This window comes from Physeter macrocephalus, chromosome 8 (genome assembly GCF_002837175.3).
Source record: "Physeter macrocephalus isolate SW-GA chromosome 8, ASM283717v5, whole genome shotgun sequence".
NCBI lineage: Eukaryota > Metazoa > Chordata > Mammalia > Artiodactyla > Physeteridae > Physeter > Physeter macrocephalus.
Window position 1 is genome coordinate 71,493,296 of NC_041221.1, and position 15,548 is coordinate 71,508,843.

Genomic DNA, 15,548 nt, shown 5'->3' on the forward strand with positions numbered 1-15,548 from the left:
GATCCCACATGCCGCGGAGCGGCTGGGCCCGTGAGCCATGGCCGCTGAGCCTGCGTGTCCGGAGCCTGTGCTCCGCGACGGGAGAGGCCACAGCAGTGAGAGGCCCGCGTACCGAAAAAAAAAGTTTCCTGATTTAAAAAGGTCTCTGCCTGGTAGCCCTGACACACTTCTCACTAGAGTCTCTAAGAAGGTAGAGAAAAGTCCTTACATTCTAAACAGTTATAAAAACTAGAACTAGCAGGAGAAATGTCTACTGTAAACCAAATGGAACTGGGTTTAAAAACACAGGCAGAATAAGTTTTGACCACCTAAAAACAGGTATAGGCAGAGACATGTCCTCTCCAACTCTGCCTGTAATTCAGAAAGAGCCTAGCAGCTGTCCCCAGAATGCTCTTCCCTTCCTCTTTCTAATCTCCCCAACAGTGCCTTTTTATTCAGTGGAAGGTCATAACTCAGAAAATAACCAGGCAGAGCTGGGAGATAGGGGCTTTATTAATACTGTTACCTCTTGAGAATCTTACTCCACAAAAGTAAAGTGTTGGAGGTGGGGTAGAGTTAGACCTGTGTTTCCTGAGGGTTTCAATATTGTTTGAGTCCTCCATCATTCAGAGCCTCAGAAAGCCTGGCAGTAAAGGTAGGAGAAGGTTTGCTTTCAGCAAAACTGTATTGAAATGAAAATCACATTGGAAATTGGCCTGGGAACTGTTCATCTCAACCTGCCTACCAACTCTTGGTCTGAAGCCAGCACCCACGTGGATCAAGAGTAGCTCAGGGCTTCCCTGGTGGCGCAGTGGTTGCGAATCCGCCTGCCGATGCAGGGGACAGGGGTTCGTGCCCCGGTCCGGGAAGATCCCACATGCCGCGGAGCGGCTGGGCCCGTGAGCCATGCCCGCTGAGCCTGCGCTCCGCAACGGGAGGGGCCGCAACAGTGAGAGGCCCGCGTACCGCAAAAAAAAAAAAAAAGAGTAGCTCAGAGCAAACACCAGGTCTGGGCAGATATCTCCCTGTATAGTGATCAATAAACAGGGGGGAAAAAAAGAAGAAATAGCTGAGCCTACTGAAAAACATTGCTCTGTAAAGGAAAGGAGAGATTGTAGCAAAGATTTGAAGGAAGAATAGACCTCCAGCAATGGCCCAAATGAAAGAGGGGCAGAAAGTAGATGATTATGAGCTGAAAAGAACTGGGTGGGATGAAATGGGAGTGAAACCATTAAAAAAAAAAAGGATTGTAAAGAAATTAAGAATGCAGTATAGCACGTTAAAATCCATAGGCGAGGCAATAAAGAGTAGAATTAACACAGATGAAAATAAAATTAATGTTGTGGAGGAGAAACTCAAAGCTCTTCCAGAATCGAAAGAGAAAAGAGATAAAAACGAAGAAGATTGTAGATACATAGTAAGAAGGTATAACATGGGGATTTTCAGTGTTGATAAATGAGTAATAAGTCATATCAAATGAAAAAGAACAAACATTATAAAAATAAGCATGCATGCATTTTGTGCAGATTTGAAAGCGTTGTCCACATTGTTTAGATGAAATCAATGAAAGGCCACCTCTAGATATGTTTTGGCAATTTTTTTTTTAATTATAAGAATACGATTAAACATCTTTCCAAAATATCTGGTTAACTATCAAGGAGCAAAATTCAGGCTTCCTTCTCTTTTGTAGCAGTAAATGCCAAAAGATGGTGGATGCAGAGTTTTGAGGAAGAAAGAAGGTGACTCAAGACCTAAATGTGTTGCTTCCTTATACATCGTGTGGAAGGATTGAGAGGCGTTCTCTGATAAGCAAGAGCTCAGTGAGATATATTCAACTTCTCATGTCACATGGGCGAACTTCAAAATTGCCGTTTCATTGTTAAGCTTTATAATTAGAAAGGCATAGGTTAAAAATGAATTCATTTTAATTAACTTAAAGAATAATTGCCAGAAGAATAAAACTGTCAGTTATATATTTTCCAGATAACTAGAAATACAAGGCATATTCCCAAAAACAGACAACAAAGCATAAAATTATTGTTGACGTGGGGAATGTCAATACTATTACTATGTATGAAAATTTACAGAGATACATATATCAACATATATATACATACATAAATATAAAACTGAATTTATACCTACCTATATTTGTGCGTTCAACAAATGCTAGTTTTGTGTCAGATGCTATGCTAACATTTTGCTACATTAACTTGTTACTTTTCACTAGAACTGTATGACATTGGCCTTACTATTATTATACCTGTTGTAAAGATAAAGAGATTAAAGCTTAGTTAGATGATGGCCCATGGTCACACAGCTCAGGCAGGAGTTGGGGTTTGACCCCAACCATGTGACTTTTGACCCAGAATTCTTAAGCAACAGTGTGATACAGTGGAAGGGCCCTTGGGTGGTCATGTTCGTGCTGTGCGACACTACTGTATTTCTGGCCACAGTCTGTTAGCCAGGAGGGCAAATCATCCCCTGGCTTGCCAGTGACCTATGAAGTGGACTGATATGCAAAAAAATGAGTTAAACAACCAGATTTTCCCACTCCCACTCTCAGGCAATAGACCCAAGAAAATCTAAAGAGAACGAAACAGATGCGTGAGTTACTCTTGCTTCCAGCAAAAGAACCTCATCAGAACAGGCTGGGAAGAGGTGATTAGTTTTAAGGGACAGTTCCTTCCCTTGGCAGGTTGGAAGCTATGGGGCTTATTAAATGGTTAAAATACTAACCTTTGAGTTAGCCCTCACTTGGCTAGTTCTTCTCAAAATGCTTATATATATATATGAAAACATAAATTTATAACATGGTATGACATTAATATAAAATCATTTATATAAGTTATATAAATGATTATATATTAAATACATTATTATATAAAGTTATATAATTTATATAAATATGTTTATATATAATAACGTTTATATAGATAATGTTTATTTAAACATCTATCTGCTAGTACAGTATATAAGGCAATATAGAAAAGTCATCATTGAGTTAATTGTGGAAGTCTAATTGATTTGCTACTTCACTAAAGGACGCTTGAAAGGATTGAAAGCTAGCTCTAACTTGCTCCTTTACTAGCCATCATTGTTTGTAGTTACATGCACAGTTACATGGTAACTGTCATTTGTGGTCTAATCTTCCCCTGAAGGGAAACTTGAGAAACCTGGTTGGCTTTAACATTTAGAGGAAGTTTAAACATATTGGAACATAAAATTTACAGTTGTTTAGGTTAAAACTCCGTTTCTTGTCAGACCACATCTATCCAGCTCTTCTGTGATTAGAATCATCTAACTTTGGCCTGAATTAAGGACGAGTTTCACAAGATGCACAAAATATTTACTCTTGTTTTCTTTACCAGCTTCCTGAGCCTGTGCAGCAGACTGAGACCTCTTCTTATCTAAAAGCAGTGTGGTCACATAAGCCAGTTGTCACCAGTTAACTATTTTCATCCCCTGAACTGCTTTTGGTGAATTCCAACCTAGTTATTATGTCCCTTTATAATATTTTCAGTAATTTATATTCTTTAACTATAAGAGTGAAAATATTTGTGAGTTTATTTTGCTGAGGGGGGGTGGTTAGTTATAGTCTAGCTGTGAGGCTAGTTGCCTTTCATATACTCTAGAAGAGAAGGATGGGATCAGTTTCACAATGATCTTTTTCCAAAATACAAGACCACTGTCACTCCCACCTCTCAGGCAACCCCTGCTCAATCTATTTTCTAGAACAATTTAAAATATAGCCAACGCTTTTGCTTCAGCGTCTCTTGGTTCACTGGATCCCTAAGGGACCATCTTTTGCCAGTGTCAGATGCTGTGTTTATTTCGCATTTTGAAATGTTCTAAATTTTATATCCTAGCAAATATGGTAGTCTTCAGATTATGTTGTCTCACATTCATGTATAATTTCCTAAGAAAAGGAAATGGAGAGGGTGGGGGTTAATAGTTAGAGTAATTAAACCTTTTTAAAATGAAGGGGAAAAAAATCTTTTGTTTATGGGAGGTAAAGAGACCATTACTGATTGATGTTAGCCTTTTCCCAGAAATCCATCTCACGGAGTTGATATTGAGTGTTTTAGGCAAAGGTGGTGTAGGCTCTGATGAATTTTGTTACCTTATTCTGGATCTTTTATTTATGGGCATGTAGCTGAATGATTACATGAGTTTTTGATTGCTAAAAAGGTTGTATTTGCAATTTTTAAAATATTACTGTTTTTAGTTCATTGCATCTGAACGCTGCCTTTTTCTTTTCTTAAATATGTGTCAGATGAAATGTTTTACCTCTGAGATGAAAATTTTGAAGTTTATTCTTTATTGATATGTTTGCTGGCACGCATGAGCATTTGCTCTGTGCTTTACCTCCATTATCTTATTTAGTGCTATTTATAGGTTGAGGCTTAGAAAAAGCAACCTGCCCAGGGACAAATACTAGTAGATGGTGGACAGCTGAGACTTGCATGCAGACTCTCTGACTTGAGGACGTGTGCTTGCCAACACCACACTGTACCACCCTCAAAGTGCAATGGGGGAGGACGGAACCTCTAGTAGGATTAACTTCTCCAGAGGTCATGTCATATTAAAGCCACCACAGGTTCTGAAAGCAATTAAATAAATATTAGGAAATAGTGGCCTATAAGTTGTAGGCTTTTTAAATCAGTCTCACATCTTTGTAATTTTTGCCTCATCATTCAGTTACCCTCAAACTAACTGAAAAATCTTAGAGATATTAAAAATGCTTGATTGACCAATATTGTGTTTCTGTTAAGATCATGTGCTTGAACCATATGTCAAACTAGAGACTTATATTAGACAATTTGTATGAAATCGTCAACCTCTCCAACAGTTTTCTTGCAATAAAGAGGTTAGAATATGTAATGTATGAGTTAAAACAGTGACCTCATACCATTCACGCAAAAGTATTGTGCTAGCAGAGCAGTATCAGTGTTTGAACCTAGAGTTGGACTCCTTGATAGCAGTGCCAGTCCAGAAGAATGTTTGTGTTTTAATGGATCATTTAAATGAAAGTTTAATCTTTACTCAGAGAAGAGAGCAGCTCTGACTGAGAGCATTTGAAGCTAGAACATGGATCGGGGGCTGAACGTTTCCATTTGGCCTTTGGTTGAGTCTTGCTCAGGGAACACAGCAGTCAAACTTCAGTTCGTGTCAGTCATAGTGTAGGAAGCCAAAGGAAAAGTCCTTGGTGCTAGGTGGTTTTGTTAAGTCATCGGGATGGATTTAATGATTTTATTTGAAGAATTACTTCCAGTGAACCACAGCTGGGGACTCAGAAAGAGAGGTCTTCCAATGGTAGACAGGCCCTCAAATGCTTTCCCAGTGTCCTCTACTGCAATATGGCTTAGCCCTAAGGCAGAAAAATCCTCCCCTCTTAGAAGTGACGGTATCCTCTGTAGCTGTGATTGGGGAAAATTCACTCCCATGAAATGGGAGGTATGCTGGGTTGACCAGATAGCCCAAAGCTGAGCCATAGCCAAGGATTTCTCAAATTCACAAGGCCTCTTTCTTTTTTTTTTTTTTTTTTTTTTTGCGGTACGCGGGCCTCTCACTGTTGTGGCCTCTCCCGTTGTGGAGCACAGGCTCCGGACGCGCAGGCTCAGCGGCCATGGCTCACGGGCCCAGCCGCTCCACGGCATGTGGGGTCTTACCGGACCGGGGCACGAACCCGTGTCCCCTGCATCGGCAGGCGGACTCTCAACCACTGCGCCACCAGGGAAGAAGGCCTGTTTCTTGAGCTTGTCTTCTTTCAGACTTAACCCTCGGTTTCTGGGTAAGTTGCAATACATCTGTAGGGAAAGCCCCTGGTTTGGGTTTAGTCAAGCTTGCCAGAGAAAACTGGATCCAAGCGGGAATAAAATTTACTGACCCCTGTTCTCAGAGGTTAACATTTTCATTTATGTCTTACATGACTCATTTTAAATTACAGTGCTCTACAGATATAGAAAGAAGCCTTCCTCTTCCCACCCTCCTCCAGACACCACATAATGGAAAAAGCAAGAATTTTCTGCATGAGCAAGGCTTTTTTTTTTTTTTTTAAACAAAAAGCCAGTCTCTGATGGGACTTTTTTTCCTGCCAGAATTCCCACTGGTCCACTGTCGCAATATTTACAAAAGGCCACGATGAAAGAGGAAGGCCCCCATTTGAGCCCTTTGCCTCTGTGTTATGTGAAACGTAACTTTTATTTCTGTTCTTGGTATCAGAAGAATTGTTATTTTTGAACTTCTCTGATAGGCTTGTAAACCTACTAGGTCCTCTTAACTCGTAAAGTATAATTTTGATTAAGAAAAGATTTGTCCCTCTGCTCTAACCAGACACATAAAACTTTGAAAGGTTTTGATGTTCTGTTTCCTGTTTTTTTTAAAAAAATGTATCCTCTCTTATGAACTCCAACTAGATGAGAGGATTTTCCTCAGAGAAAATTCAGCTCTGGGAACACCATCCACGAAGGTCGTAACCTAGAACATTTTTGAAGGGAAGTTTCAGTGAATTAAAAGAGTGCGGGGTTAGGAAGCAGAAAGTTCTGTTCTACCATAGCTGTAGCTAAATAAATCATTTCACTCTGGAGCCTGGGCAGTTCTGTAATTTATAGCCAATTGTCAACAGAGGTCACTGATTACAGTTCATCATGGAGGAGAGAGGTGGTCTGGGGCCACACCAGAAATTCATATTAATAGTTGTACCTTTCTTTCTTCCCCAGAATGTTCACTGGAGAACGTTCTGTTAACCACTGATCCTCAGTGATCTTTTATTTCTACATAAAGACCTTTTAAAATGGAAATAAGTCGACTTGATTTTTTCTTTTTTCTTTTAGTTAGGTAGAAGATAAATGAATCAGCTCAAAGCACAATTAAAAAGTGTGTATTTGCTTGGGTGCAGGACTGAGGGATGGAAAATTCTGTTCTTTCCTTCAGTGGGACTCTACAACCAACTGTGCTAAACACATGTATCGCATTGTGCAGCCTTTCTTTTGCTTTAGGGGCAGTTTGATCTGCTGACTGAAAAGAAGCTACATTAAGACTAGCTCCCAGCCCAGGGCTTTAGCATAAAGCAAGTGCTCAATTAATTTTGGTGGCTCAGGGAGAGAAACAAGTTAGTTTTGGGATCCAGATTCTAAAGAGTCTGCCATTGAACAACCTCATGGACCAGTGACAAGAGACTGTTTAATTGAAACTTCATAAAATGGTTCCTTAAACTTCATGGACAATTGAGTAACTTCAGTTTCCTCTCTTTACTCTTGTTTACTTCCTGCCCTTCTAGAAGGTATTCTGGTCTCTTACAATGAGAAGATTAAACAGCTGTAGCTTAACTTCAAGCATTAATTTGGAGTGTTCTGTGGTTGCATTAATTATATCTTTACTAAGATTGCATTCCTGTGGATTTGGCAGAAGCGTATAAGCAGCAGTGTGGCTTATCCAGGGCAAACCCAGATCCTGTTAACCACTGAGCCTTGATGATCTTTTATTTCTACATAAAAACCTATAACACTGGAATAATTCGCCTAGATGTTTTTTCTTCTAGTTAGGTAGAAAAACAAAAGAATCGGCACACAGCACAGTTGTGAGGAGTGTTTGCATAGGTGCAGGACTGAGGGATGGAAAATTCTGTTCTTCAGTCAATGGGACTTAGCAGGAAGCATGTGTTGAAAGTTTCTCACCTAAACGGGTCATAATTACAGACTTCAGGATTTATTTTTTTGAATTAGAACATGCAGCTCACTCAGCGGTCCTTATGAAAACTTTCCTTCTAACTGCATATTTTATGTCAAATCATAAGTTAAATTTCTGTGGTACAAAGAAGAGTTTTTTGCTGTAACCGTATTGTAGCTCATGCTGAATATATCAGTGCTACTTTTCACTGAGTAGTTGACTAGTCGGATCCATTGTTAATTTTAAGTTTTCTTTCTTGTTTTCTAAGAATAGTCTTTTAAGACCGCATGTTTTAGAAAAATGCGCTTGTTCAGAACTTCTCAGATCTAACCTGGCAATCAGTGGGACTAGAGGTAAGAAATAATAGCTTTAACTGAACATCATCTAAAATTCTGTAATATTCCATTGCATGACACATCCCATGTGTCTTAAAATTTCTAAGAATTCAAAGTAGTGTGCAGTTTTATTAACCACCCTGCATCCCTGTAGCACAAGGAATTATTTTTGTTGTTGAGCGGACAAAACAGGGGTGAAGTGACTCACAGTTAATTGCCGGATTAAATCAGGCATCCAAGTCACTCTGCTTCGGGTAGATTCTCAGAGACTCAGCTGCTGTCTTCAAAAGGAAGAAATACATTGCAGCATCCGAAAAGAACATAGCGTGCAATATGTGACGGGTCTTGTTAACTATCTCTTGTTTTCTGATCAAAGTAGCCTCTGGGTTGGAGGAAAATTTTGAACTACTGTAGTGCAAATCCTTATTATATTTCATCATTATTTATTGCGTTGTAAATGAATGTATTTAACAGTGCTAGTTTAGGAATTCTTGGTAAGTTTAGGAATTCGGATCTTTTTTCTTTTTTTTTAAATTTTAAGATGGTTGAATTTTGCATAGGCTAAGTTTTGGCCTTTGTGGGTGTGTGTAAGCTGCACAGGAGAATGAGTTAGTTAGTGATGTTACAGGAGCACCAAAGCAACCATCACACTTTTGTTCAGTGTCCTTTTTCATTGTTCTTGCTTATATGGAGACCTTGTGCACAGGCTGGGCATCTGGGGGCTTTAAACAATGCCCTTGGCCAACCGTTAGTCCTAATTGCTGTGACTAATTTGCTGTGTGACCTAAAGACAGTAACATACTTAACTTTGGTTTTATCATCTGTAAAACAGAATTAATGACATTCTACCAAGCCAAGGATTTCAGTGAGGCATCATCATCACAAGCAAGCCCCTAAAATACTAATTAGAGTATTAAAAAGGAAATATTCTCGGTGAAAACCAAATACTCATTGATGCCAGTCAAAAACATAAAAAACACATTTGCCACACACACATACAAAAATTGTTTCTTAGACTTAAGTGATATGTTTAGACCTGAAGGAAATGAAAGGAATTGAGATTGTTTAGCTGCAGGAAATAAAGACCCGGGGCCGATTTAAACAGTTGAAAATTATTTGAAGAAGTGTTTTGTCTCCATAGTAATGAACTCTTTTTTAGCTTCTCTGAGGCTATCCAAAGAAGAAATGAGGTTCAATTACAGCAGAGTTACATAAGTTAGATAGCAACAGTAGTGCTACCAATTCTTTGTAAGACATAAACTTGAACTCACTTCAGTTTCAATGAAAATGGCAGTGAATTTGCCCAAGAGCTGTGTAAGTGTTGCCTCCAAAAGCAAAAAAAAAAAAAACAAACAAACCACAAAAACACTGAAATAGTGCTTTGAAGATGTTTTCTAGTTAACTCCTGCATTCTTTCTACATCTGTATGTCTTCATTACCTGTACCGTTTGGTTGAGAGCTGTTTCAGAGTCTTTAATATGCCATCTGGGTATACTGTGTACTTTCTCTTTGCTGTACTTGAAGGTAATAATACTGCCAAAACCAATGCTGGGTCAAAAAAAAAAAAAAAAAAAAGTCGTGTTTTTGGTGTGTTTCTTTGTGAGGAGGTTTTCAGGCCGTCTTTTTCTCTTACGAGCCAAAATTACAATACCTTAGTAAATTACAACTCTTTCACTTTTATAATTGCTGATCATTTAACAAATAGCTCATTAGTTAAAAAAAAAAAAAAAAAAAAAAATTCTGAGCCTTGACAGGAGGAAGGGAAAACAATCTTTCTCAACTGAATCTTGCCTAAATAGTCTTGGCAATAAAGATTGCCACCTATTGGTTAAAGTAAAGAACTAAAACTGAAAAAAGGTTAGCCACTCTTACAGGTAGTGAGTGTGATCAAAACAATTATTTCGATGGTGCTCTGGGTTGAGGTATTTGAAAATGTGTGACTTGATGAGAATCTTTATTCTGTGCTTTGAACTTCGCATCACCAGTAGCATTAAATTATAGCAGTTATTTCAGGAGAGGAGGTATGCTGCTCTCAGGATCCCTTTTGAAAGCATATTTTTTTGAGACTGTCAGAATTCCATTGTAATAGAATATTAAGTGGATAAGTGCATTTTTAATTGGACAAATGTTGGAAGCTTGATTTTGAAAACATTTTTCTAACTCTATTGTTAGTTTGGACTTCCCTTCAGTCCAGGCTTTGAAATCCAGCATTTCCTGTCCAACCGAAATGGGATGGGCTTGGTGACATGGGCCTTTCGTGCCTCTTGGTGCCAGGATCTGTTTTTCCCAGATGACGAGCGCTATATAGAGGATGCTCTCTCTCCAGTGTCATCAAACATCCTTTTAAGGTACATTTGATAATAATAAAAAAAAAAGTTCATATTTTGTTGTTGAAAAGTCTCAAGTGGTTGCCCACTGGGAAAATGTTCATTTTAATAATTTTTCCCCAATATTATGTGTATATAAATTCAACTTTTAGGAATACTTGTATTTAATTATAAAACAACAGTGCAGCAATTTTTTATTGTTAATAGCATACCATCTTAAATCCACCTTCCCTCTGTGTGTCCTCAATATCTACACATCCTTCACATCTTGAGATTATTAAAATTTACATAGGTAAGTGTTTTATCAGTGATTGTGTGTGTACATATGTATATTTAGGTATATATCCTAACAAATTCAGGATTAAGGCCATCACTGCTCCTGTGTTCTCTCTTTATTTTTTGCTCATGTGTCTGTTTGTATTTGAAATTTTAAGCGTTTTTATCTTAGGTACTTCCCAGATAATCATTTGATGCCCTTTGTTGGCAATATATGTTTGGTTAATTAATTTGACAAAGCCTGTTTACCACCAACACCGCCCTCCCGCCTTCCCCCAGCACTCCTGGGAACTCAGTACTCTAACAGCTAAAGGAGAGGTGGTACAAGGAAAATTGGAAGAACCATATGTTATTTGCTTTAATTTGTACATAGTACACCTATATATGTGTGAAATATATATATATAAACTGTTATAAAGCAACATATTGATGAATTTAAATGAGTAGGCACAATAAAAACAAAAACCAAACAGAAGAGCGGTTGGAGTGAGGCCATAATAAATCAAGGAATGTTTTTTGAAGGAGGTAAAACATATTTATATTTTCCAGCTGATTCCTATGGACATCAATAGTAGGCTTATAACTGGTGTTGCTGTAAAATTTGAAAAGCTGAGATAGAGGAGAAAAAGGTAGCTTTGTGAACATTGTCAAAGAATTTCAGACCTGAGTGTTTTTATGTAGGAAAGTTAAAATGCATTGTTACAGACAGTTTGTGTAATTTCCTTCTGTAAAGACCTGCCCATTTACCAGTAATGATACCTTCTTTCTCTTCTATTTTTGTCCCTTCCTTTAGGAAAAGGAATATATGCTTACTCATTTTTTAAAATTCAGAGTCATTTTCCTGTTCCAGTTGGTGGGGTTCCTACCATTAAAGAAGAGTGGAATTAGGCACACGTGAAACTCTTCCCTCCTTAACTTGTGCTCTTTCCAACTGTCCAGCTTTTATCCCTTTTAAAATTCTGCTCTTTCAGCCATCAATTCTGTATAGTGGTTACCTCTCCTTGGTCTTTTTTGTAGTTTAGTCCCATGAAAGCAGATGTACTGGGCTTTTTCAACGCTGCCCAGATGATCTGCCTTGGCACTAAGAGGTCCTGTCACAGAATCCAGTACTTAAACACACACAATCAAACTAATTAAATTCAAATTCATTTATAAAGAATATTGTATTAGGCAGTTGGACTTCATGACTAAAGTTTCTTTCTCCAAAGGACATGTTAGTCCAACAGGCCATTCTAGGAATTCTGCTTCCCCAATAGCTCCTGTTACTGCACTACTACGATAATGATTTAACCTCCCATAAAGCTGCATTTTAATAGGTGTTTATAGGCATCACTTACCAAGCGTTGCAAGTATTCTTTGAATGGGAACTGCTGGGGAAAGAAGTTAACACAGATACTTTCTCAATCAGGCCACCATTTGAACATTCTACATAGAAGGCAGTTGGTAGACGATTTGGTGAGTAAATGAATATAGTCATTTATATTCAGATGGTATTTGTTTACCAATTAATAATATTTATTATTCAGATGGGTAAATGAATACCCAGCTCAGGCCAGTGACTTTCACTTGTTGCCCCAGAGAACTGGAGGTGATTCCCTGGGTCCCTCTGTTCAAAGTCATTTATTATGCGCTTATTTTATGCCGAGTACTGGGCTGAATGCTGCGGTAACCGTAATGAATAAAGCAACCTCACCGCCTGCAGTGAAGCTCCAAAACCTAGTAGGGGGAAGCAAAAAGCATGAGCTTGGAGCCACCCCCGCCGCGTCAACAGTGAACCTCCGAAATGGAAGGAGGTGCCTTCCTTCACCTCTGCCACAAGCTCTTCTCCTGCATCACTGCCCTTCTCTCTGGGATATAGGTTGCTTGGGCTGCAGTGCCCCCTCCTCAGATTGTACAAGCAAGAGAAGGGAGTGGGTAGCCTCTCACAGAGTCTGGGGTCTCAGTGACAGTCCCCAGCATGGGAAGAACCCACGTGTTGCTTCGTGGCATTGCCAGGTCTCCTCTGACCCTTGCTTCCCACCCGTTGTAATTCTCCCTGCTCCGTCTCCGCCTGCGCCTCTGACAACACTGACAAAGAGGGGAGGACTGGATTATTCCTATTGCTCTTGAAATACTTAGATACAGAAATTATTATAAGTGGGTTAGGTTTCCATGTTTATTTACTAAAGTTTCAATTACCCATGATGCTACTGAAATATGCTCATTTGTAGTTATCACCAATGTAGCTATTGAAAATAACTTGTGAAATAGACTTTGGTGGTCTAATCTGGGGACCTAACCACCTTTTATAACATTTCTGGGGGAAAATGTGTTCCAAGTTTTGCACAACCAACTTACAAATGAGCTTGGGAAACACATTCCATATGTAAGTCGGAGACTTCCTGTATTGACATTCAGCCGCGACGGGAGAGTTTGGTTTTGCTAATGCTTGTGTGTCCGCAGCCTTCTGTTCCTAAAAGCAATTCTGCTGGGGATTTTGAATTGACTCTCTGGGATTCTTGAGGTTACACAATTCACAACCTGCTTACCAGTGCCACAGAGCTAAAGGAAACCTAATTCATGTCCGAAAAGGTCCTTTAAATCAGAAGTGCGTGTGTTTACCTTTTATGTGTATACCTGCTGCTCCATCAACTTGTTGCCCTGTGACTCTCCAAGGGACCAGGGAAGCAAGGGGAATGATTAATTTCCTGACACAATAATCACCTCTTGGGTATTAAAGATTTATCTTCAGAACCTCTCGGCATACAATGGGCTACTGCTATTGCTTTCAGATAAGGATCCCATTTAAACTACCCTAGGGTCTGTGTTGTTTGTTTGGTTAGGTTTTTTTGCCAGGGAGGTTCTTTAAGGTAGGTGATTCTTTAAGGTAGGTTAAAATTCCTGGATTCTAGATCTGATTTTAAAATAGCTATTTAATAATGTATGGTGGAAATGTATTCTTGATAAAACCTTTTTGGTAGCCCTGCTGTGCATGAGATGACCCAGAGGTTCTTGGGTTCAGCAGATGAAGGGCATAAACCGTGTTTCTGAGTTGATTTTTCAATGTACCCTGCTATGTTTAAAAAAAAATTTTTTTATAATGAATATGTCTTTCTGAGCCCTACTGGTCCTCGAGGTTTTTACTTATTTGGCTGAACTTAGCGGGCTGGATATTCGTGAGCCATTGACTAACACTCACAGGAAGTGCATCAGAGTCAGTCTGTAGGTTGAGGTTGGGGGTTGTGTGGAAAGGCGAGTTCCGGGAGCCCTGGATTCATCCATTCGCCGATTTTGGATGGTAGAACCAGCTGCCAAAAGTAGGAGGCCTTTCTTATGGGCTAGAACAACTTTCTTTCAAATCTTCCAGCCTTTTCATTAGTCTGTTTTTCAGACTTTGCAAGTTTGAAAATCGAGTCTCTTCTATCCAGAGAAAGGCACGAAGTTGACAGCATTGATAGAGAGAGAGAGGAGGAAACTTGGTGTCCTCCAAGGAGGGCCTGAGATCCGGAGGTCTGCAGGGGCCCACCCTGCTGGGGGTTTGGTGGAGCCTTGGCTGTGTGCAGAAGGAATGGCTGACCATGGAGGTGTTCCGGTTGGATCATGCATTTGGGCTCGGAAAGCCCTGTCTCAAGTTCACTGGCAGGAATGAGGCAGAATTCACGATGTGGTGTCTTAAGACCTTAAGGTTTGCCAAGTGTTCGAGCAATGCCTCACATCTCCCATGGATGGGAAGAGCTGTGCCTTGTCCTGCAGTAAGTCCAGCAGAGATGAAAAAGGTCGGCCCCTTGCATCTCTCATTTGCTGTTTAGACTAAGACCTAGACCTTGTTAGACCACTCTTGGCACACTGTCCTGAACCTGAGGATCCTCAGAATTACAGGCCCGATTTCAGGCCGACTTGAGGAGTTGGTGTCTGATGACAGGCAAGTACCTACATGTGTCTTTCATTATTCCGTTGCCTTAGGAGATGCTGTTTAAGTTGGCAGATAGACTTATTGAAAGCAAAGCTTGTCGCTGGTGAGATTACTGACTTCACCAAAAAAAAAAAAAAAAAAAAAAGAGGGATCAAATGCCAAGGGAGAGGGAGGGGAGTGTGTAGCATTTAAAAGTGTGGTGAAGCCATCAAGTTAACAAGAAAAAGTAAAATAAAATGTGGTTTCAATTTGTTGTACTGGGCTTGGGATGATAATGTTTCAATAGTAAACTGTAGGGGGAGAGAGAGAGAGAGAGACAGAGTGTTTTCTGAATTTCAAAATCCTAGAAGTTATTTAGAAGGTTTAATTTGTTTCAGTCCCCAATTCTATACTATAGTAAATCAGTATTTTTTGCAGGACTTGCTGATGATGAGAACAAAGGTTAGCAATTCCTAGGACGGAGGTCCCCAGCCTTTTTGTGGAGAGGAGCTACTTTTTATTTCCTGAAGCCTTAGGTTATGGGGCAGAGCGTGTTAGGAGTGTTGAATGACCCATCCTAACTCTTAGCAGTTCTTACCTATGTGACATCCTGCTGCCATCCAGTGGCAGCTGCCAGACAGCACGGTAGCTGTAAAATCTACCTCGTTTTGCTCTCCCTTCCCGAGCGTCCATCTTTCTGCTGCTTCTGGTTTGGGGTTTTTCCCCCAGATAATACCCAACACAGTATTTGATGGGAAAACTTGACTATATGTCTCGCTTCAGTAATTCAGGGTGAATGTGCTTTTACTTACCTTGTCCCTTCTTCCTAGCAATACGAATTATTTATCTGCATTGCTGTTTTTCCTCCCCAAATTACTGATAATGTGCATACTTTTTCCTTGAATGTTTTTGTTTCCTTGGCTAAAGAATTATGGCTGGTGGTATTTCCGCTTGTTCTAGTTTTAATTCAAAGTGGGTCTTCACTTATATCTTTGTGTTTATGCTTTGAGCTGTGGTTTCCCAGTTCCCAAATATGTTTCATGACACTTATCCTACATTTCAGACAAAGTTTTATGTGTCCCATAGGAT

General features: G+C 39.6%; 1 protein-coding gene across 3 annotated transcripts in view; it reads left to right on the forward strand.

Moving 5' to 3' along the window:
• Window positions 1-15,548, forward strand: part of PIK3R1 (phosphoinositide-3-kinase regulatory subunit 1) — an 87,279-nt gene that overhangs the window by 21,020 nt on the left and 50,711 nt on the right. Inside the window, exon 1 of one of the 3 annotated variants that reach the window (XM_007108325.4) lies at window positions 13,942-14,489. The exons of the other annotated variants lie outside the window; for them this stretch is intronic. Coding sequence (XP_007108387.1) covers window positions 14,483-14,489 — 7 coding nt within the window. The 5' untranslated portion in view covers window positions 13,942-14,482. Of the gene's footprint in view, window positions 1-13,941; window positions 14,490-15,548 lie in introns of those variants that run through there. 3 annotated transcript variants of the gene reach the window in all.